The sequence below is a fragment of the Hyperolius riggenbachi genome, chromosome 6 (genome assembly GCF_040937935.1).
Source record: "Hyperolius riggenbachi isolate aHypRig1 chromosome 6, aHypRig1.pri, whole genome shotgun sequence".
Classification (NCBI taxonomy): domain Eukaryota; kingdom Metazoa; phylum Chordata; class Amphibia; order Anura; family Hyperoliidae; genus Hyperolius; species Hyperolius riggenbachi.
In genome coordinates, this window is record NC_090651.1 from 364979723 (window position 1) to 365003951 (window position 24229).

Here is a 24229-nt window from a genome sequence, read left to right on the forward strand (position 1 = left end):
GGCCATCGGAACACCGCAGTGGAAGATGCCAGGCCGCACTTATTTTTCGAGAAAGGCCATACCCCAACTGCACCGTGAAGTTGAGAGGCAAGTGGTGTCATCTCTTGCGAAGAGCGTTGGGTCAAGGGTACACCTGACCACGGATGCCTGGTCTGCCAAGCACGGGCAGGGCCGCTACATTACCTACACAGCCCATTGGGTGAACCTGGTGGTGAACGATGGCAAGCAGGGTGCAGCGGACCAAATTGTGACACCTCCACGGCTTGCAGGCAGGCCTCCTGCCACCTCCTCTCCTCCTGCTACATGCTCTTCGCTGTCCTCCTCCTCCTTGGCTGAGTGGCAGTTCTCCTCTCCAGCTACACAGCCCCAGCTCCGCAGGGCCTATGCTGCATGCCAGGTAAGACGGTGTCACGCCATCTTAGACATGTCTTGTCTCAAAGTGGAGAGTCACACTGGAGCAGCTCTCCTGGCTGCTCTTAAGAAACAGGTGGATGAGTGGCTGACCCCGCACCACCTGGAGATAGGCAACGTGGTGTGCGACAACGGCAGCAATCTGCTTGCCGCTTTGCATATGGGGAAGCTGACACACATACCCTGCATGGCACATGTCATGAATCTAGTGGTTCAAAGATTTGTGGCAAAGTACCCTGGCTTAGCGAATGTCCTGAAGCAGGCCAGGAAGTTCTGTGGGCATTTTGAGGTGGTCTTACACAGCCATGGCACGCTTTGCGGAAATTCAGCGCAAAAACAACATGCCGGTGAGACGCCTCATTTGCAATAGCCCGATTCGCTGGAACTCGACCCTGCTCATGTTCTCCCGCCTGCTAGAACAGAAGAAAGCCGTGACCCACTACCTCTACAACTACAGTAGAATGAAACAGTCTGGGAAGATGGGGATGTTCTGGCCCGACAACTGGACACTGATGGAAAATGCATGCAGGCTCATGCGGCCGTTTGAGGAGGTGACCAACCTGGTGAGCCGCAGTGAGGGCACCATCAGCGACTTAATTCCCTACGCTTACTTCTTGGAGCGTGCTGTGCGTAGAGTGGCGGATGAAGCTGTGAATGAGCGTGACCAGGAACCGTTACGGCAGGAACAGGCATGGGACCAATTTTCATCAGACCCAGCTGTTTCCTCAACACCTGCGGCAGCACAGAGGGGGGAGGAGGAGGAAGAAGAGAAGTCGTGTGCAGAAGACGAGTCAGACTCAGAGGATGATGAGCAAGGTGTTTCTTTGTGGGAGGAGGAGGAGGAGGAGGAGGAGGGGACAGCGGCAGGAGAACAACCTCAGCAGGCATCGCAAGGGGCTTGTGCTGCTCAACCTTCCCGTGGTATTGTTCGCGGCTGGGGGGAGGAGGTTGACTTACCTGACGTCACTGAGGAAGAGCAAGAGGAGATGGAGGGTACTGGATCCGACTTTGTGCAGATGTCGTCTTTTATGCTGTCCTGCCTGTCGAGGGACCCCCGTATAAAAAACCTCAAGGGGAATGAGCTGTACTGGGTGGCCACACTACTAGACCCTCGGTACAGGCACAAAGTGGCGGACCTGTTACCAACTCACCGGAAGGTGGAAAGGATGCAGCACATGCAGAACCAGCTGTCAACTATGCTTTACAATGCCTTTAAGGGTGATGTGACGGCACAACGCCAGCAAGGTACCACTGCCACTAATCCTCCTCCCGTGTCCACGCAGTCAAAGACAGGACGCTCCAGCGATCTCATGGTGATGTCGGACATGCGGACGTTCTTTAGTCCAACGCCTCGCCGTAGCCCTTCCGGATCCACCCTCCACCAACGCCTGGAACGGCAGGTAGCCGACTACCTGGCCTTAAGTGTGGATGTAGACACTGCTGTGAACAGCGATGAGGAACCCTTGAACTACTGGGTGCGCAGGCTTGACCTGTGGCCAGAGCTGTCCCAATTTGCCATCCAACTTCTCTCCTGCCCTGCGGCAAGCGTCCTGTCAGAAAGGACCTTCAGCGCAGCTGGAGGCATTGTCACAGAGAAGAGAAGTCGCCTAAGTCACAAAAGTGTTAAGTACCTCACCTTTATCAAAATGAATGAGGCATGGAACCCGGAGGGCTGCTGCCCGCCCCAAGACTAAGTCAGTCCCCGCACACACAGCATCTCTGCCTGCACGCCGTGTGACTGGCTGCCTGGCCTGCCCCAAGAAGACTAAGTCACTCCCAGTCCCTCCACACAGCATGTCTGCCTGCAGGCCGCTTGACTACCTTCTCCGCCACCACCAACAGGGTCCGGGACTCCAGGCGGATTGCTGAATTTTTTAGGCCGCTGCTAGCAGCGGCCGCTGTAATAATTTTTCTGGTGCATGTACATGACTGCCTAATTTTTCTGGCTGCACTGCGGGCAGCTGCAACAACAAAAGAAAAGGCATGTACATGCGCCCATTCCCCTTCGTGATCATTACCTTGCCGTGGTGAAGGGGCTTGCGTATCACAATGAAGCAATGACCGGCGCCTAGATGAGTGTCTCGGGGGGCACACCCACGATAATAAGGTCGTTGCCTCATTGTGGTCAGACCAAATTTGATCAGCTGGACAGTCACTGTTCTGTCATTCAGCTACATCAGCCAGGGGACCATATGGGCTGTAAAGCCACCAAAACCTGCACTCTCGCCATGGTGCGCACCAGTCCAGCACGGCCATCACTACACAAACAGCTGTTTGCGGTGCGTTACACGGTGAGTTTGGTGTGTCAGTGTGAAGCAGTACCTTAATTACACTACCTGATTGATGTATACACATGCAAGATGTTTGAAAGCACTTTAGGCCTGTCATTTAGCATTCAATGTGATTTCTGCCCTTAAAACGCTGCTTTGCGTCAAATCCAGATTTTTCCCCGGGACTTTTGGCATGTATCCCACTCCGCCATACCCCCCTCCAGGTGTTAGACCCCTTGAAACATCTTTTCCATCACTTTTGTGGCCAGCATAAATATTTTTTTTTTTCAAAGTTCGCATCCCCATTGAAGTCTATTGCGGTTCGCGAACTTTAACGCGAACCGAACCTTCCGTGGAAGTTCGCGAACCAGGTTCGCGAACCTAAAATCGGAGGTTCGGCCCAACTCTATTCTTTAACAGTGTCACAGCATCAGAACTTAGTTTTTCTTACCAAAGCATCATTTTTAGCTGCATTTTTAGCTAAGCTCCACCCATCAAAGAAATAAAGCCCAGGCTTGTTTTCCTTGATGCTGTGCAGAGCATAATAGAATTTCCTATGTTGTTATTCATGTTGCCTAGCAACTGGGAGAGGTGCTCAGGACACAGGACAGTTGGAACTGTGTCTCATGCTCCCTGTCACCTCCTTTCAACCAAAAAGAAGGCTACCATCATGGAATTAAACATTTGCCTGTTCTTTTAAAACAGTAAGAGATTATATTACCTATCTATTTTAATTAACATAACTAATGTAACTTAATGACAGTATGTTTGTTTAGGCTGGAGTTCCTCTTTAAAACCCCTATAGACCTGGCCATTTTTTACAAAATAGGCCACTGCAGCTTTAAGGCCTCATTGCAGAGCCGTACAAAGCAGCACACAAGTGATTACCCTTCCCCCTTTTCTCCCCACCAACAGAGCTCTCTGTTGGTGGGCTGTGATCGCTCCCCCGATGTTTTTTTTTTCCAAATATTTTTGTTTATTTTTATATAGATTTTTTTTTTATTTACCAATCCCTCCCTTCCCTAGCCAGCCTATGACAGCGATTGGCTGTCATAGGCTTCAGCCAATGAGAGATGATTGCTCTCTTGCCACCCAGGGCTGTCCCCAGTACGGCGCTGCCATAGTTTGCAGCTCTGTACCGTGTAAATAAACGGCGATCGCCGCTGGGTGACTGACGGTGGAGCGGAGCTCCGTCATCCAAGTGGAGATGCACGCTCCTGCAAATCACCATCCCAGGACTTTCGGCGTTAGGCGGTCCGGGGGCTGAAGTTGAGAAGTTAAGATGCTATAATGTCATTCCCATAGAGCAGGGATGTCAAGCCGGTCCTTTGAGGGCCGAGGTCCTCACATATTTTTGACACAGCTCAAATTAATTGATGGGTCTGAATCAGGAAAGGTAAGGTCCATCAGGTAGAACACATTCCTTTCTTTCTCAGTCCATCCTAAACACTGGCATGGATCTGGCTCTCCAGACCTGGAGTTCGACACCTGTGCCATATAGTAGAGTGTGCAGTTTTACACTTATTAAAGAGAATAAGCTAACCACAGTGCCTGCATATCCTACTCCCGCCCCCCCCCCCCACCCACCTCTTCTTTTTTCATATTTTCTTTTTCACTTCCACTTCTTTTCTTTCCTACTCCTCCCTGGCCATGATGCTTTAGTTCCCCAGTCAAAGCTCTCACTGGACTTGTCTTCTGTAATTGATATATCTCTCCACCCAACATTTATGAAGCCATCAATGTCCTACCTTTAAAAATGAGTCTTTTAAAGCGAACCTTAACCCAGAACCAGGCGGTAATAACCTGTAAAGAAAAACATGTACAGGATCTTCTCAAAAATTAGCATATTGTGATAAAGTTCATTATTTTCTGTAATGTACTGATAAACATTAGACTTTCATATATTTTAGATTCAAATACACACAACTGAAGTAGTTCAAGCTAGTGATGCTCAAATACCCCTTTTTAAAATTCGAGTTTGGTCGAATTCGAATAGTAAATTATTCGAGGTCAGTCGAATATTCGAGTTGAATAATTTTTACTATTCGATTCGACGTCGGACTTCAAGCTCACTATTCGAGTCGGTATTCGAGCTCACTATTCGAGCTGACTATTCGAATTGGCCTTAAATAGCTTCCAACACTTGTTTTGAGGGTGAATGATGCAAGAAACATCTTTTTTTCCAAGTAACAACAGCAAGTGATTATGTGGGGATGTTCCTTTAAAAAAAAATGTGGAAAGAGAAGTTGTGTCCTTAATTTTGTTCAGTAGTGTTACTGTATATACTTGTTCTTCTTCTTCTTTATCTTTCTTCTTCTTCTTCTAGATCTTCTTCTTCTATATCTTCTTCTTCTTCTTCTATATTGTCTTCTTCTTCTTCTTCTTCATCATCTTCTTCTTCTTCTTCATCATCTTCTTCTTCATCTTCTTCATCTTCTTCTTCTTCTTCATCTTCATCTTCTTCTTCTTCTTCATCTTCATCTTCTTCATCTTCTTCTTCTTCATCTTCTTCTTCTTCTTCATCTTCTTCTTCTTCTTCTTCATCTTCTTCTTCTTCTTCTTCATCTTCTTCTTCTTCATCTTCTTCTTCTTCTTCTTCATCTTCTTCATCATTTTCTTCATCTTCTTCTTCTTCTTCTTCATCTTCTTCTTCTTCATCTTCTTCTTCTTCATCTTCTTCATCTTCTTCATCTTCTTCTTCTTTTTCATCTTCTTCTTCATCATCTTCTTCATCTTCTTCTTCATCTTCTTCTTCATCTTCATCTTCTCCTTCTCCTTCTTTTTCAATATCGTCTTCTTCTTCTTCACGTATTTCTCTTTTCAATTTTTTTTTTAAAGAAATGCAGCTATTTTTGAGCGTAACAAATAGCTGGTGGGCGCACGCATGTTGGAAGCGCCATTGTATGTGCTCCCTGGCAGTGGAAACACAAAGACAGCAGGAGGTAAATTCAGCAGCAGGAGGAGGAGGATGAGTGTGTGGCAGCAGGCAGTCAATGAGGCAGGCAGCTCGCCGTGACATAATAGCCCTGGTACCTAGCGGTGATACCAGGGCTGTAAATAAACACAACAGGAGGTCCCAGACAGCGGCCGTGCAGCCCACATTGTGTCCAATACACAACTGGGACAACACAGTTTTCAACCCGGGCACCTCAGAAAAATTAAACCTTTTTTTTTTTTTTTAATGGTTTGTTTGGTTTTGGTTTTGCAACCAATATAGCTATTGTTTGACGTAATAGCTGGTGGCAGAGTGGCAGCAGAAGGTAATTCTGTGTACCCTGGCAGTGGGAAACACAGACAGACAGCAACAGCAGCAGGAGGAATGGAGGAGTAATGTGAGCAGCTATTGTTTGACGTAATAGCTGGTGGCAGAGTGGCAGCAGAAGGTAAATCATCTGTGTAGTGTACCCTGGCAGTGGGAAACACAGACAGACAGCAGCAGCAGCAGCAGGAGGAGGTGTGGAGGAGCAGTGTGAGTGTGGCAGCAGGTAGGCAGCGTGACATAATAGCCCTGGTACCTAGCGGTGATACCAGGTCTGTAAATAAACACAACAGGAGGTCCCAGACAGGGGTCGTGCAGCCCACATTGTGTCCAATACACAACTGGGACAACACAGTTTTCAACCCGGGCACCTCAGAAAAATTAAACCTTTTTTTTTTTTTTAATGGTTTGTTTGGTTTTGGTTTTGCAACCAATATAGCTATTGTTTGACGTAATAGCTGGTGGCAGAGTGGCAGCAGAAGGTAATTCTGTGTACCCTGGCAGTGGGAAACACAGACAGACAGCAACAGCAGCAGGAGGAATGGAGGAGTAATGTGAGCAGCTATTGTTTGACGTAATAGCTGGTGGCAGAGTGGCAGCAGAAGGTAAATCATCTGTGTAGTGTACCCTGGCAGTGGGAAACACAGACAGACAGCAGCAGCAGCAGCAGGAGGAGGTATGGAGGAGTAGTGTGAGTGTGGCAGCAGGTAGGCAGCGTGACATAATAGCCCTGGTACCTAGCGGTGATACCAGGGCTGTAAATAAACACAACAGGAGGTCCCAGACAGCGGTCGTGCAGCCCACATTGTGTCCAATACACAACTGGGACAACACAGTTTTCAACCCGGGCACCTCAGAAAAATTAAACCTTTTTTTTTTTTTAATGGTTTGTTTGGTTTTGGTTTTGCAACCAATATAGCTATTGTTTGACGTAATAGCTGGTGGCAGAGTGGCAGCAGAAGAAGGTAATTCTGTGTACCCTGGCAGTGGGAAACACAGACAGACAGCAGCAGCAGGAGGAGGAATGGAGGAGTAGGCGAGCAGCTATTGTTTGACGTAATAGCTGGTGGCAGAGTGGCAGCAGAAGGTAAATCATCTGTGTACCCTGGCAGTGGGAAACACAGACAGACAGCAGCAGCAGCAGCAGGAGGAGGTATGGAGGAGCAGTGTGAGTGTGGCAGCAGGTAGGCAGCGTGACATAATAGCCCTGGTACCTAGCGGTGATACCAGGGCTGTAAATAAACACAACAGGAGGTCCCAGACAGCGGTCGTGCAGCCCACATTGTGTCCAATACACAACTGGGACAACACAGTTTTCAACCCGGGCACCTCAGAAAAATTAAACCTTTTTTTTTTTTATGGTTTTTTGGTTTTTGGTTTTACAACCAATATAGCTATTGTTTGACGTAATAGCTGGTGGTAGAGTGGCAGCAGAAGAACGTAATTCTGTGTACCCTGGCAGTGGGAAACACAGACAGACAGCAGAAGGGCAGTACACAGCAGCCCACTGTAGGTGTAAAATGTGTGGCTGCAGGCGACGTAATAGTCAAAGTGAACCAGGCTGGCTTAGTGAGCAGGAGCCAGGAGGTGGTAAAGGGTGGTAAGGCACATTAACGATGGTTCCGGCAGCCAGTTCATGTCCCCCTCTCGCCGACAACAGGGGCCAGGAACTCGCCTTCCACCCACGCCTGGTTCATCTTGAGAAACGTCAGTCTGTCCACAGACTTGTGAGACAGACGTGAGCGTTTCTCGGTGACCACGCCACCAGCTGCACTGAAGCAGCGCTCGGACAGCACGCTGGAAGGGGGGCAGGACAGCACTTCCAGGGCGTACTGCGCCAGCTCGCTCCAGATCTCCATGCGCTTGACCCAATACTCCATGGGATCAACAGGGGCATCGCTGTCAAGCCCGCTGTACGACCCCATGTAGTCAGCCACCATGCGGGTCAGGCGCTGGCTGTGACCGGAGGAGGATGCTGCTGCATGCATCTCCTCTCTAGTCACTGCTGCCGGAGCCTCTACAGTCCTGTAGAGCTCGTGGCTGAGAGACAGCAGGTCTGTGGGGCGCTTGCTGCTGCTGGATGCAGGCACCTGCTGCTGCCTCTGTGCTGGCTGCTGGACAGTGGGGGTGGAAGGCTGGGGGAAGGCTTCCTCCAAGCGCTCAACAAGGGCCTGCTGCAAGCTCCTTATTCGTTGTGCTGGGTCTCCTCCTGCAGGCGGCAGGAACTGGCTCAACTTCCCCTTGAGGCGTGGGTCCAACATCATGCTGATCCAGATGTCCTCCCTCTGCTTCATCTGGATCACCCTGGGGTCCCTGCGCAGGCACGTCAGCATGTGCGCTGCCATTGGGAAGAGGCGGGCCACGTCTGCTGGCACATCGACGTCAGTGCTGTCCTCATCCTCCTCCTCTGCCGCCTCATCCTCTCTCCACCCCCGCACCAACTCAGCTGCGCTGTGCTGATCCCCCTCATCAGCAGCCAGGTCAGGGACCTCCACCAAGTCCTCCTCCTCCTCCCCCTCAGAGGTGGACTGCGCAGCTGGTTGCCGCTCCTGCTGGTCCAAGGCTGCCGCTCCCTGTTCCAGCAAAGCATCGAGGGCCCTGTTCAGCAGAGAAACCAGGGGCACCCACTCGCAGACCATAGCATGGTCCCTGCTCACCATGTTTGTGGCCTGCAGGAAGGGAGCCAGCACAAAGCACACCTGCTGCATGTGCCTCCAGTCATCATCGGGGACGATGAACGGGATGTTGCTGGTCTTGTCCCTTCTCTGAGCTGCGGAAACAGTGGCCAGGGCAAGGTACTGTTTGACAGCGTGCCTCTGTTCAACCAGACGCTCCAACATCGCCAGGGTGGAGTTCCAGCGAGTCGGAACGTCAAGGATCAGCCGATGGCGTGGCAGATCCAGCTCCTTTTGCACGTCTTCCAGGCTCGCACAGGCTGCAGCCGAGCGCCGGAAGTGACGCACAACATTCCTTGCCGTTTCCAGCAGTTCGCCCATCCCCTGGTAGGTGCGCAGGAACTTCTGCACCACCAGGTTCAGCACGTGGGCAAGACAGGGGATGTGGGTCAGGTTTCCCCTGTCTATTGCGGCAACCAGATTGGCCCCATTGTCGGCCACCACCTCTCCGACTCTGAGGCCTCTGGGGGTCAGCCAAATCCTCTCCTGCTCCTGGAGTTTGGCCAACACATGGGTTGCCGTCAGCTTGGTCTTCCCAAGGCTGACCAAGTGCAGCAGCGCTTGGCAGTGGCGGGCCTTCACGCTGCTGCTGAGGCGGGGGGTTTGGCCAGGTGTGCCGGAGGATGGCAGAGGATCGGAGGAACCTGCTGCAGTTCCCCTGACCCTGCGGGGTGGCACCACCCACTGTGTTGCTGCTGCTGCTGTGCCCGCTGCTGCTCTCCCATCCTCACCCCCTTCCACCAAGCTGACCCAGTGGACAGTGAAGGACAGGTAGCGGCCTGTCCCGAAGCGGCTGCTCCAGGAGTCCATGGTGACGTGGACCCTTTCACCAACCGCGTGCTCCAGCCCTCGCTCCACATTGGCCATCACAAAGCGGTGCAGTGCAGGAATGGCCTTGCGGGCAAAGAAGTGTCTGCTGGGGAGCTGCCAGTCTGGGGCTGCGCAAGCAAGCAGCGCACGAATGTCGCTCCCCTCCTGCACGAGCGTGTACGGCAGGAGTTGGGAGCACATGGCCCGTGCCAGCAAGCCGTTCAGCTGCCGCACGCGACGGCTGCTGGGAGGCAGAGCCCTAACCACCCCCTGGAAGGACTCGCTCAAAAGGCTCTGGCGTGGCCTTTTGCTGACACGGGAATCAGCAGACACAGCAGAGGAGGCCACTGAGGACTGGCTGCCAGAACAGGCCTCAGTGTCGGCGGCAGGAGTTGCAGAGGGGGGAGGAGCAGTGCGTTTCCGCACTCCTGCTGGTGCTGCTGGAGGAGCAGGAGGGCGGGTGGCTGCTGTTGCTGCTGCTGCTGCTGAAGGCTGTGCAGTGATGGGTGTGGTGCCACTGCCAGCAGCAGATGCCTTCAGCCTCTGGAACTCCTCATGCTGGTGGAAATGTTTAGCCGCAAGGTGGTTGATGAGCGAGCTGGTGCTGAACTTTAAGGGGTCTGCACCTCTGCTCAACTTCCGCTGACAGTGGTTGCAAGTGGCGTACTTGCTGTACACAGTGGGCATGGTGAAAAACCGCCAGATTGGTGACAGAAACTTCCCCCTACGGCATGGAAGCGCTGCTGCCTGTCTCCCTGTGGTGGTTGGGGGGGGGGCTTGGGTGCGGCTGGTGGTGGTACTGGCTGATGCTGCTGCTGCTGCTGCTGAGCCTGAGACACCAGCAGGCTGTGGGACGCTGCCAATGCTTGCAATGATGCGCCTCCTTGCAAGGCCCACAAGCGCATCCTCCTCCTCCTCCTCAGAGCTGCTGAGGACGACATCCCCTGGAGGTGGTGGCACCCAGTCTCTGTCTGTCACCGGGTCATCATCATCATGCCCCTCCTGAAACATGTCCTGCTGGGATGATGACCCCCCAAACTCCTCTCCTGATGCATGGATGGGACGCTTGACTGTCGCCACAGTCTTGCTGTCCAATCCCTCCTCCCCCAAAGTGCCCATCAGCATCTCCTCCTCAAAATCGCCAACAACAGCAGACAATACCCTGATGGTGCCTGGGGTAAAAAGACTGCTGAGTGACAGGTCGGCGACTGATGGTGAACTGGCCTCCTCCCCAGGCCCTGCTGGGCGGCTGCTGCGAACAGGGGTGGTGGTGGTGGTGGTGAGGGTGGAGGCCTTGGATGCAGAGCTGATGGCGGGCTGCTCATCCTCCGTCATGAGTTGCACCACAGTGTCTGCATCCTTTTCCTCAATGGGACGTTTCCGACCCGGCTGGAGGAAAATGGGAGCAGGTGCTACACGCTGCTGCTGCTGTGTCTCTGCAGCGTGAGTTGCAGATGCTCCTGCTGGGCGGCGCCCAAGGCGTCCACGGCCAGTGGCTATGGGAGGAATGTTAGCCACTGACGCTGCTGCTGCTGCGGAACTGTGCATGGTGGCGCGCCCGCGGCCGCGGCTTGCCACAATGCTGCTCCCTCTCCTCCTGATTCCCTTGCTGCCCTTCCCCTTGCCCAAACCGCGCTGGCTGCCACTTCCAGACATCTTCAATGTTTTGGGCGTATAGACAAAAGTTTTTTAAAAGGGCGGGTGAAAAGTGGGGTACTTTAATGGAGTGGGTTGGTTGGTGAGGTGACTGAGTGAGTGTCCCCTAGTACAGTAAGTAAGTAGTAACAGTCAGGAAGTACAACTAGCAGTTACAATAATCAGTAGTAATCACAAGTAAATTTAGTGTGTGTACACTCAGACAGTGAGTGCACGCACGCAGGAGCTAGTAGCCTATGAACACAGTGACTGAGTGTCCTAGACTCCTAGTACAGTAAGAGTAAGTAGTAACAGTAAGTAGAACTAACTAATTACAATAATCAATCAGCGATCAGAAGGAAATGGAGTGTGGGTGTGTGTACACTCAGACAGTGAGTGCACGCACGCAGGAGCTAGTAGCCTATGAACACAGTGACTGAGTGTCCTAGACTCCTAGTACAGTAAGAGTAAGTAGTAACAGTAAGTAGAACTAACTAATTACAATAATCAATCAGCGATCAGAAGGAAATGGAGTGTGGGTGTGTGTACACTCAGACAGTGAGTGCACGCACGCAGGAGCTAGTAGCCTATGAACACAGTGACTGAGTGTCCTAGACTCCTAGTACAGTAAGAGTAAGTAGTAACAGTAAGTAGAACTAACTAATTACAATAATCAATCAGCGATCAGAAGGAAATGGAGTGTGGGTGTGTGTACACTCAGACAGTGAGTGCACGCACGCAGGAGCTAGTAGCCTATGAACACAGTGACTGAGTGTCCTAGACTCCTAGTACAGTAAGAGTAAGTAGTAACAGTAAGTAGAACTAACTAATTACAATAATCAATCAGCGATCAGAAGGAAATAGAGTGTGGGTGGTGTGTGTACACTCAGACAGTGAGTGACCGCACGCAGGAGCTAGTAGCCTATGGACAGTGACTGAGTGTCCTAGACTCCTAGTACAGTAAGAGTAAGTAGTAACAGTAAGTACAACTAACTAATTACGATAATCAATCAGCGATCAGAAGGAAATGGAGTGTGGGTGTGTGTACACTCAGACAGTGAGTGCACGCACGCAGGAGCTAGTAGCCTATGAACACAGTGACTGAGTGTCCTAGACTCCTAGTACAGTAAGAGTAAGTAGTAACAGTAAGTAGAACTAACTAATTACAATAATCAATCAGCGATCAGAAGGAAATGGAGTGTGGGTGTGTGTACACTCAGACAGTGAGTGCATGCACGCAGGAGCTAGTAGCCTATGAACACAGTGACTGAGTGTCCTAGACTCCTAGTACAGTAAGAGTAAGTAGTAACAGTAAGTAGAACTAACTAATTACAATAATCAATCAGCGATCAGAAGGAAATGGAGTGTGGGTGTGTGTACACTCAGACAGTGAGTGCACGCACGCAGGAGCTAGAAGCCTATGAACACAGTGACTGAGTGTCCTAGACTCCTAGTACAGTAAGAGTAAGTAGTAACAGTAAGTAGAACTAACTAATTACAATAATCAATCAGCGATCAGAAGGAAATAGAGTGTGGGTGGTGTGTGTACACTCAGACAGTGAGTGCACGCACGCAGGAGCTAGTAGCCTATGGACAGTGACTGAGTGTCCTAGACTCCTAGTACAGTAAGAGTAAGTAGTAACAGTAAGTACAACTAACTAATTACGATAATCAATCAGCGATCAGAAGGAAATGGAGTGTGGGTGTGTGTACACTCAGACAGTGAGTGCACGCACGCAGGAGCTAGTAGCCTATGGACAGTGACTGAGTGTCCTAGACTCCTAGTACAGTAAGAGTAAGTAGTAACAGTAAGTACAACTAACTAATTACGATAATCAATCAGCGATCAGAAGGAAATAGAGTGTGTGTTGTGTGTGTACACTCAGACAGTGAGTGCAGTGCGCACACGCAGGAGCTAGTAGCCTATATGAACAGTGACAGTGAGTGTCCCTACGGGTACAGTAAGAGTAAGTAGTAAGTAAGTACAACTAACTAACAATAATCTATCAGTAATCAGAAGGAAATAGAGTGTGTGCACACACAGACAGTGAGTGAGTGCACACACGCAGGAGCTAGCTAGTAGCCTATAAACAGTGACAGTCAGTGAGTGTCCTACTCCTAGTACAGTATAACTACAATACTATTAGTAAAGGACAGCAGAAATACTGGTATAGATGAGAGAAATAAACAGAGGACAGCTGCCCACAGAGGCAAGGCCCCCCTGAGGCCTAAACCTGTAAGCTTGCAGCAGCTGCCTGTCTCTAATGTAACACACAAGCTACTAACTAAAATACAATGTCTATCTAACTAACAACAATATAGGTGTATATGGCAGGTGTAGGTGAGCAAAAACGCTAGGTAAATGATCACAATAGAGCACTTGCTAAGCCAAAGCACAAAGGAGCAACTCTCTCTCTGTACAAGTCTCAGGCAAGCATGGAGAAACGGAACATGGCGGCCGCTATTTATAGGGTAGGGGCTGGCCAGGGTCCCCCTCTGTGATTGGCTGCCGTCAGAGGGCCTGGGAGCCCTCTGATTGGCTCTAAGGACATCAATCTGGGCTATGACGCTATTCGAGCTCGGTACCGAGCTCGAATAGCGCCGGGTTGCTCGAATAGCTCGAATAGTGAATGGGCTATTCGAGTGTACTCGGATAGCCCATTCGAATAGCTCGAATAGCTGAAAAAGAGCTCGAATATTCGAGCTACTCGAATATTCGAGCTCTGCTGAGCACCACTAGTTCAAGCCTTTTATTGTTTTAATATTGATGATTTTGGCATACAGCTCATGAAAACCCAAAATTCCTATCTCAAAAAATTAGCATATTTCATCCGACCAATAAAAGAAAAGTGTTTTTAAAACAAAAAAGGTCAACCTTCAAATAATTATGTTCAGTTATGCACTCAATACTTGGTCGGGAATCCTTTTGCAGAAATGATTGCTTCAATGCGGCGTGGCATGGAGGCAATCAGCCTGTGGCACTGCTCAGGTGTTATGGAGGCCCAGGATGCTTCGATAGCAGCCTTAAGCTCATCCAGAGTGTTGGGTCTTGCATCTCTCTACTTTCTCTTCACAATATCCCACAGATTCTCTATGGGGTTCAAGTCAGGAGGAGAGTTGGAAGGCCAAATGAGCACAGTTATATTATGGTCAGTAAACCTTTTACCAGTGGTTTTGGCACTGTGAGTCTGTGAGCAGGTGTCAGGTCATGCTGAAAAATGAAATCTTCATCTCCATAAAGCTTTTCAGCAGATGGAAGCATGAACCCACTTTTGAACCAGAAACAGCGGCAGAAGCGCCTGACCTGGGCTACAGAGAAGCAGCACTGGACTGTTGCTCAGTGGTCCACAGTACTTGTTTCGGATGAAAGCAACTTTTACATGTTATTCGGAAATCAAGGTGCCAGAGTCTGGAGGAAGACTGGGGAGAGGGAAATGCCAAAATGCCTGAAGTCCAGTGTCAAGTACCCACAGTCAGTCTGGTCTGGGGTGCCATGTCAGCTGCTAGTGTTGGTCCACTGTGTTTTATCAAGGGCAGGGTCAATGCAGCTAGCTATCAGGAGATTTTGGAGCACTTCATGTTTCCATCTGCTGAAAAGCTTTATTGAAGCATCCTAGGCCTCCATAACACCTGAGCAGCGCCACAGGCTGATTGCCTCCACGCCACGCCGCATTAAAGCACTACTTCAGTTGTGTGTATTTGAATCTAAAATATATGAAAGTCTAATGTTTATCAGTACATTACAGAAAATAATGAACTTTTTCACAATATGCTAATTTTTTGAGAAGATACTGTATTTGTTACAGCCCACAGAACTCCTACTGATTTTGCAAAGTTGTTACTTTCTGGTTTCATAGGAGCACAAAAAGAGTTAGCTCCTGTGTTTTCATATTAGCACACAAGTCGGAACACCTCGGCACTGTTCAGATAGAGATAACAGCTCATATTACAGTGGCTCATTACTATCAGATAATGGAGAATTAGACATTCTGTTTTTCCTAAATAAACACAGGGTGGTTTTCTCTGTGTTTTCCTTCTCTCCCGTGGAAGGGTTTAGGTCCACTTTAATAGGGCCGTGAGGAAATTATGGCCTGGCTATACTTTGAATATTTATTTACTAGTTTCATAATATCATAGGTGCAGCCTGTTAAATGTGGGGGCATCAACATAAATGAATGGTTATATACCATAACGGTTATATATACAACTACAACGATGTTGTCAGCCACAACAGTTTAATGATTTTAGACTTGGGTATACATGGGGGAAGTTAAGGTTTTATCCACGATACATACACTACACGATACATACATAGACGTATTACTATGGTAGGGATTAGATTGTAAGTCCCTCTCAGGAACAGTTAACCTCCCTGCCGGTTATCCCGAGCTCAGCTCGGGGTAACCTGCCGCAGAGGATTCCTCAGGCCCTGCTGGGCCGATTTGCATAATTTTTTTTTGTTACACGCAGCTAGCACTTTGCTAGCTGCGTGTAACTTACGATCGCCGCCGCTCCGCGCCGATTCGCCGCAACCCGCCGCATCAGAGGGTGCCCCCCCCCGAGACCCGTGCGCTGCCTGGCCAATCAGTGCCAGGCAGCGTCGAGGGGTGGTTCGGGACTCCCTCGGACGTCACGACGTCGATGACGTCGGTGACGTCATCGGGCCCGTCGCCATGGCGACGGGGGAAGCCCTCCTGGAAATCCCGTTCAGAACGGGATTTCCGGATGGGTATATGCGCCGGCGGCGATCGGCGCATTCGGGGGGACGCCGCAGGGAGGGGGGAAGCATGTAGCTAGCGCTAGGCTAGCTACATGCTAAAAAAAAAAAAAATACTGCCAAAAAACACCCTCCCTGCCGTGCGCAGCAATTTTTTATAACGGCAGGGAGGTTAAAGCATAACTGAAGAAAAAAAAAAGTTTCACTTTAGGGGGCTTCTGCGTTACCAAATGATCCTCTGATCCACGCCATGGCTCACATGCTCCAAAAGATGCATCAAATTGTTGTTGCCTAGCAATGCATCTGTACAGTACTGGGGTCCCCAAACTGTGCACTCTAGCGATCGCATGCAATCACTATAGAAGCATAGGCTGATGATAATGGTACGCTACATGCCCAACTGGTGATGTAAAATACATGTAAAAACCATACATGACATATTTCAATTGTGGCACTTGTCATGTAAAATTGGGAAGTGGGAAAACATGAAAAAATGAGTGTTTACTCCTAAATTTTCATTGGAAAAGTGCGTGTGAAAATAAAAAAAATATTACCCAATGAAAGCCTAAACAGGGATGGTCGTAGTCAGCCAACTTCGCTACGCTGGAAATACGCGTAGTTTTACGCAATTACGCTTCGCCAAACTACGGCTTCGAAAACAAATATTTGCTTCGTATGCATTTCGTAGAATACGCGTTTAAATACGCAATTACGCGTAGTGCGAAGCGTAGTGTATGCGGATACTTATGCCCGTATGCAGAAAAATGTACGCATTAATTTCTTTATAAATGCTCATAATGGGAACCCTTCTATGCGTACATTCCCCTTTCCAATGCGTAAATTTGTATGCATACAACCGCATGCGGAAAATTAGACGCGAGTAACGCATTCGTAGTTCACTACGCAATACACATGTTAACTACGCATAGTGGGCGTAAGCTACGCGTAGCGGTACTTCGCTACGCGTAAATTCGTATGCGTAGTTTTGAAACTTCGCCTATGAACTACGATGCGTAGATGCGAACTACGATGCGTAAATTCGCACTGGCGTAGTTTCTGCTCATCCCTGAGCCTGAAATGTTCTGAAAAAAATTATCTTTGTAACACTTTGATGGCATAGGTAATAACAAGTTATTGCGGTATCAATATTGACACAGCAAAGATGCCAAGATTTTCAGGAAACTTAAGGGCTAAAAACCTCAGAGCCTGAAGTGGTTAAAGAGAACCAGAGATAAAGCACCCTCATGTATTTTACCATATATATCAGTGGGAACATTAGAGAAAACACTACCCTGCTTTCTGTTTCATTCTGCACTGCACAGCTTACTTCTAATCAGCCCTGATAAAATCCCCGACTGAGCATTCAGTTTGGCTTTGCTATAATGACTCAGCTATAATGATTCCTGAGCAGAGCCAGCAGAGGGCAGGCTTGGGCCTGAAAAGACACCAGAAAACACAGACTCGGCTATAAATATTCCTGAGCAAAGCCAGACTGAATGCTCAGTCGGGGATTTTATCAGGGCTGATAACAAGCAGGCTGTGCAGTGCAGAATGAAACAGAAAGCAGTGTAAGTATTTTCTCTAATGTTCCCACTGATATATATGGTAAAATACATGAGGGTGCTTCGTCTCTGGTTTCCTTTCAGAGAACGATGTACTGAAGTATGAACTGTATATGAGGGAACGTTTGTTCTAACTAGCTTAGACTAGACAAACACAACTAAAACTGTACCCTTTTACAATGAGTCATACCTTGGTAGATTGCAAAGGACTTCATGGTAGATCTCGACCTTACTACATTTTCCATTCTGTATATACAAGTGTGCTCCTAAAATTGCACATAGGTAAATCATATTGACTTGCTAGTTTTTAAAAGTAGCTCTCAAGCTGACAAAGTGTGGCACCTCTGCTGTATATCCTTTGTTAAGGTTCATTGTCAAGGTGCTTTTCCCCATGGATCAGGTAAACTGAGGGCCACAATCAGCAGGCGTCTAATAAACACCTGAGTTTATTTTCCATAAACGGCCCCAAGGCAGTCATTTGGGCACCCGATGTAGCTTGTAGCCTGTTGGCTACTTCATATTTAGAGAGGGCCGAACATGTCTGCCAGGGTACAGTTCCCGGCGAATAATGACTGTTCGCATGTTTACATTTAACGCAATTTTTTGTGACAAAAATTTGCATTCAACATTGAAGTCAATAGCAATCAAGTTTAATAGCAAAGACCCCTATGTGCTAGAATCACCAAATTTTATGGGTATGTGAAGGAGAACAAAAGGGAAGGGTAGATAAAATCGATTATCATAGGAAAGAAGTTTTAAATGATGGTTAAATGACAGATCAACCTATTGGTACTGTAGTATGGGTTTACTTTAACCACTTCGCATCCAGACCTTGTTTCCCACTTATTGACCAGAGCAGTTTTGACAGTTTAGCTATGTCCTTATTTAATCAGAAATAACTTTATCCCTACTTATGACACAGAAATGAAATATATATTGTTTTTTTCAAGACAAACTAGGCTTTCATTGTATGCCATTTTTTTCCTTCGAACAGTTTTGTTTTCTATGAATTTTAATGAGAAAACAAACAAAAAATAGAAAAAACATTTCTCAGTTTTACCAATTCCAGTTTAAAAATAAAAGTATTTTTAATAGTAAAAATCAATCTCATTAGCTCAGGAAACATATATTCCCATTCACCAATTAGTGCTGCATCAGATAGTGCCAGAAATGTGCACAGGAGCAATGCCCAATCCTGCACAGTTACTGACCTGTGGCTTAGATGAAGTCACAGAGGACGTATATCTACTGACCTGGGGATGAAGTAGTTAATACAAAAATGTTAATGAAGACTTATACAAAGTATTTATTTTTTCGATTAAAATGCACTATAAATTACTCTTTTCATACTGTATGTTACTAACACTTACAGTAAGCAGTAAAAAATTCTGGCAGAACTGACACGTTTGGAATTAGTCCATCTTCTCATGGGGAATTCTCAGCATTTTCCTTTTCATTACAAAAACACACTTGAGAAAGAAGCTTTACAAACAATCCCAGCCAGACTCCTTATACTCTTGCACACCTTGTTGGAATCGGACTGAGCAACTTCCATTCAGTAGTGATTAGCACACATTTCCCATACTGGTGACTTTGCATCGTAAATCGCAATTACAATGCAAAATCGTAATGAGAAATTTGGGGAAATCATAATTAATTTTGTTTGTTAACATGCTGAATTTTGCAGTTAATAGCAAAGCCTTCCTGCATGCAAATGTTATGTATGTTAAGGAAGACAGTGGGAGCAAGACAACATTATTTTTTTCAAAAAGACCTTGTCGTTTTTGAGAAAATCGATTTTAAAAATGCAAAGGAAAATGGTCCTTAACCACTTGAGGACCCACCCTTTACCCCCCCCTTAAGGACCAGCGTTGAATTCTGTGATCTGTGCTGGGTGGGCTCTACAGCCCCCAGCACAGATCAAACACCAGGCAGAGAGATCAGATCACCCCCCCTTTTTTCCCCACTAGGGGGATGATGTGCTTGGGGGGTCCGATCTCTCCTGCCTGCGTGTTGCAGGGGGGGGCACCTCAAAGCCCCCCTCCGCGGCGAAATTCCGCTTCCCCCTCTCCTACCTGGCCCCCCTGGTGATCCGGGCTGCACAGGACGCTATCGGTCCTGTGCAGCCAGTGACAGGCTGTCCCCTGTCACATGGCGGCGATGCCCGGCCGCTGATTGGCCGGGGATCGCCGCTCTGCCTTACGGCGCTGCTGCGCAGCAGCGCCGTACAATGTAAACAAAGCGGATTATTTCCGCTTGTGTTTACATTTAGCCTGCGAGCCGCGATCGGCGGCCCGCAGGCTATTCACGGAGCCCCCCGCCGTAAATTGAAAGGAAGCAGCCGCTCGCGCGAGCGGCTGCTTCCTGATTAATTAGCCTGCAGCCGGCGACGCAGAACTGCGTCGCTGGTCCTGCAGCTGCCACTTTGCCGACGCACGGTATGAGTGCGCGGTCGGCAAGTGGTTAAATTGACCTTATTTTTTTTTTTTAAATTCCTTTGCATTTTTAAAAATAGATTTCTCAAAAACTATAAGGTCTTTTTTTTTTTTTTTTTTGCTTGTTCCCACTATTTTCTTTAACCACGTGAGGACCGCAGTTTTAAACCCCTCTAAAGACCAGGCCATTTTTTGGTTAACTGGCCACTGCAGCTTTAAGGCCTCTCTGCAGTGCCGCACAACTCAGCACACAAGTGATTTCCTCCCCCGCCTTTTCTCCCCACCAACAAATCTTCCTGTTGGTGGGGTCTGATTCCCCAGGGCCAACGACCACAGAGTACAGTGCCGCTGTAGATCACAGCGCTGTACGTAGTAAATAGAGGGCTAACTGTCTCCGAGCGGCGACTGGCAGAATGATTGCAGAGTGGAGCTCCGCTTCCCAAGAGGAGATGTGCGCGCATGAGCGCGCGTGATCTCCTGCAAACCGATGCCCCAGGACTTTACGCCAATCACCCGTTAGGCGGTCCTGGGGCTGCCGCTTCGGCCACGCCCATCGTCGTGACGCGGTCGGCCAGTGGTTAACAAACATCACAATATTGGTGATGATAGCTTGTACAGGGACTTTACTATTAACTGTTAAACTTGGCAAGAGATTATGCAAAAATGATACTAAATTAGGAATGGACTATACAAAATCAACTGAATGTCCACACTGTTAATACGTATGGCCGTAATTACAAAAACTTACCTGAAATGTTGCGTAATCGGATTTAGCAGATTATATAAGATAAGTTCTTTTGAAAATAAAGAAAGCCCTGTGAGTCCCCAATGAAGAGATGCCAGATCTATCAGTTTTTTACTGCCAAATGTAAGTGACAGGAACACAGGAAAAAAGTCAAGTAGAACGTTTTACTGCCTAATGTAAGTGTAACGCTGGAGGGTTATACTTTCTGACCACCCAGCACAACGAGGCTAAGAGCTGGATAATGGAAGAGGCTAAAAAGGCTGCCCAGAGCAACTGCAGCTCTGGGCTTCTGATAAGACGCAATGGCAGCGCAGTGCGATGTTGCGCTGCTCTTGCGATAGCAAACATTCAGACAGATACAAGACAGACTGGAGTGAGGTAGCCAATAGCAACCGCAGCAATGGCTACCTCGCAAGGACAGGACTAGGAGGAGGCTGACAGAATGAATGCTTGCTAATCCAGTCACTGCCTCAGTGACAGCAAGCATTCACAAAGACAAGAGTGAGGTAACCAATAGCAACCGCAGCAATGGCTACCTCGCAAGGACAGGATTATTTAGGAGTCCCAGTATAGGTAGGTAGGCATAGGTAGGAGTCCCAGTAGTTAGCTAGGCATAGGTAGGAATCCCAATATAGGTAGGTAGGCATGGGTAGGTGCCCCAGTAGTTAGCTAGGCATAGGTAGGTGTCCCATTATAGGTAGGTAGGCATAGGTAGGTGCCCCAGTAGTTAGCTAGGCATAGGTAGGAGTCCCAGTATAGGTAGGTAGGCATAGGTAGGTGTCCCAGTATAGGTAGGTAGGCATAGGTAGGTGTCCCAGTATAGGTAGATAGGCATAGGTAGGTGCCCCAGTAGTTAGCTAGGCATAGGTAGGAGTCCCAGTATAGGTAGATAGGCATAGGTAGGTGCCCTAGTATAGGTAGGTAGGTAGGCATAGGTAGGTGTCCCCGTATAGGTAAGTAGGTGCCCCAGTAGTTAGGTAGGCATAGGTAGGTGTCCCAGTATAGATAGTTAGGCAGGGCCTGGCTGGCACAGTAATAGCAATTACCAAGGTCCAACTGCAACAGATAGGGCTGTATAATGCAGTGTCAGTGAGCAACACAAAAAAAGAACACATCAGGAGAACATTAGCTCTCAAAAGAGCTGTTGTGGGGTGCTATTTTAGCAATAAAAATCAGCCAGGAGCAAGCTAACAAGTCTACAAGAGCCTAACTAATCTTTCCCTATGAGAGTCTGCCAGCAGCTGTCCCTTCACTAAGTAATGCAGACACACGAGTGAGTGTAATGGCCAGTGCCGCCTGCCTTTTATAAGGGGGGGGAGTGGCTCCAGGAGTGAGTGTAGCCTAATTGGCTACAATGTGCCTGCTAACTGTGATGTAGAGGATCAAAGTTGACCCTAATGGCGCACTATGGGGGCAAACCAAACTTCCGCAAAAGTTTGCCTTAGCTGGCGAACGCGAACCACCAAAAGTGCGTCTGGAACCGTTCGCCGGCAAACCGTTCAGGCCATCTCTAGTCCACACTGATCCTTTCTATCCTGGTTAATTTTCCTTCATATGAACATTCGAAAATAAGAAATATAGCACTTTAAAGGATATAAATAACATTTAGCGTATATAAGACATTTTGTCAGTAGAAAAATATATATATTTTCACAGATCTGTACATGAGGAGTAAAAGAGGGACACATGAGGGCGATAGAGGGTCAGAGGGATTTGGTTCCCATAGAGGGACAGTACCTCCAAAAGAGGGACAGTTTGGAGCTATGCAATTAGGACCTGATTGTGGCCACATAAATCTTAAAATCTTTAGAGAGGATCCAAAAGGTTGGGTAGACCACCAGACTTTACATTAAGGCTACTTGCACACCAAGTGCTACGTTAAGGTCGCATAACGTGCACCTAACACAACGTATGGTGCTGCAAGAGCCGACGGTAGAGTGAGCCGCGTTAGGCGGCTCGATTCCTATAATGTCTCCCAGAGTGGCGCTGATTGGCCAGCGGGTCCACGTGATGCGGAGCGAGACACTCCGCATCACGTGGTCCCGCCGGCCAATCAGCACCCGCCAGTGCAGTGAATATTAAGTAGCCATGTGCGCGGCTACTGTAGCTGGCTCTCCCCGCCTCCTCTCCGCCCCCCCACTGCGCATGTGCAAACAGTCTAACACGGCTATAGCCGCTCCAACGCCGTAGCATGCTGCACTTTGCGGAGAACGTGCAGCGTTACATGTAACGCAACGTGGGCTGTGTGAACAGCCCACTTGTGTTACATTGCTGTGCGTTGGGGGAGCACTAACGTGCGCCTGTAACGTCTTGGTGTGTAAGCAGCCTTATGGTAGCTGTAGAGTGCCAAGTTTTAAAAGACCCATGTGACTGCATGATTAGCAGAAATGTTGGGAGAAGTTCTGTAAGTAGCATTCGATAAGTATGTCCTTCTGTACTTGGTTGGAAACTTTGCTACATGTATCTTCTTTATAAATTTCACTGTTTGCTCTCTGAATGTTGAATTGCAATAATTGTTGGTGACCTCAATAACATTTTTATTGTTGAAAAAAAAAAAAAGAAATGTTGGGTGAAAAGTTTGTATTGCATGAGATCACCTAATAATAATGCATTGTACCTATTCTCCCTAGTTTTGCCGTGCCCAGCTAACAGTCAGTATAAACTCTGTGGGAAAACCTGCCCTCCAACATGTAACGATGCTGCTATCAACGCTACAGGACTCTGTCCTGATGGATGTGTGGAGAGCTGTCAGTGCAATGATGGATTTGTGTTGGATGGAGGGAAATGTATACCCAAAGCCAACTGTGGCTGCGTCTTTCAAGGAAAAGTTTATGCCCCAAATGAGACGTTTTGGGCAGACACAAAGTGTTTAAAGCAGTGCACCTGCAATCCTGCCACCAACAATGTGGATTGTAAAGACACTCGCTGTAAGCCGACCGAGACCTGCTCAGTGTCCAAAGGCATCCAAGGCTGCTACCCCAACTCCTATGCAACGTGCACAGCAGCTGGAGATCCACATTACAACACCTTTGATGGTGTGCCATATGACTTCCAGGGCACATGTGTCTACCTGTTTACAGGACTCTGTAACAAGACTGCAGATCTTGTGGATTTTCAGGTGTATGTCCAAAATGAAAACCGAATCAGGAAAACAGTTTCTTTCACTGCAGAGGTCCGGGTGTTCATATACAACATCATTGTAGTTATTAGTAGGATAAAGCCAGGCAAAATTCAGGTAAGAACTTCAGTGTTTAAAATCATTAAACCAGGTCAACATCTTCAAGGAGTTGCTTGTATGCTCTCCCCGTGTCTGCGTGAGTTTCCTCCGGGCACTCCGGTTTCCTCCCACATCCCAAAAAACATACAGATCATTGGCTTCCCACTAAATTGGCCCTAGACTATGATACATACATACACTACAGGATAGATACGTACATACATACACATATGACTATGATAGGGACTAAATTGTGAGCCCCTCTGAGAGACAGTTAGTGACAAGACAATAGCGAAATATGTTGGCGCTATATAAATACTAAATACTAGTCTTTAATAAAATGAAAAGCTTTTTGTTTAGGGTAGCTTTAAAGAGAAACTGTAACCAAGGATTGAACATCACTCCAATCAGTAGCTGCTACCCCCTTTTCCACGGGAAAGCCTTACCTTCTCTCAAATAGATCATCAAGGACGTCTATATGGCTGACATTGTG

At 48.1% G+C, this 24229-nt stretch overlaps 1 protein-coding gene across 1 annotated transcript in view; it reads left to right on the plus strand.

The window, feature by feature from the left end:
* Positions 1 to 24229, plus strand: part of LOC137522273 (IgGFc-binding protein-like) — a 103099-nt gene that overhangs the window by 45183 nt on the left and 33687 nt on the right. Inside the window, exon 6 of the mRNA XM_068242302.1 lies at positions 23150 to 23754. Coding sequence (XP_068098403.1) covers positions 23150 to 23754 — 605 coding nt within the window. The remainder of the gene's footprint in view (positions 1 to 23149; positions 23755 to 24229) is intronic.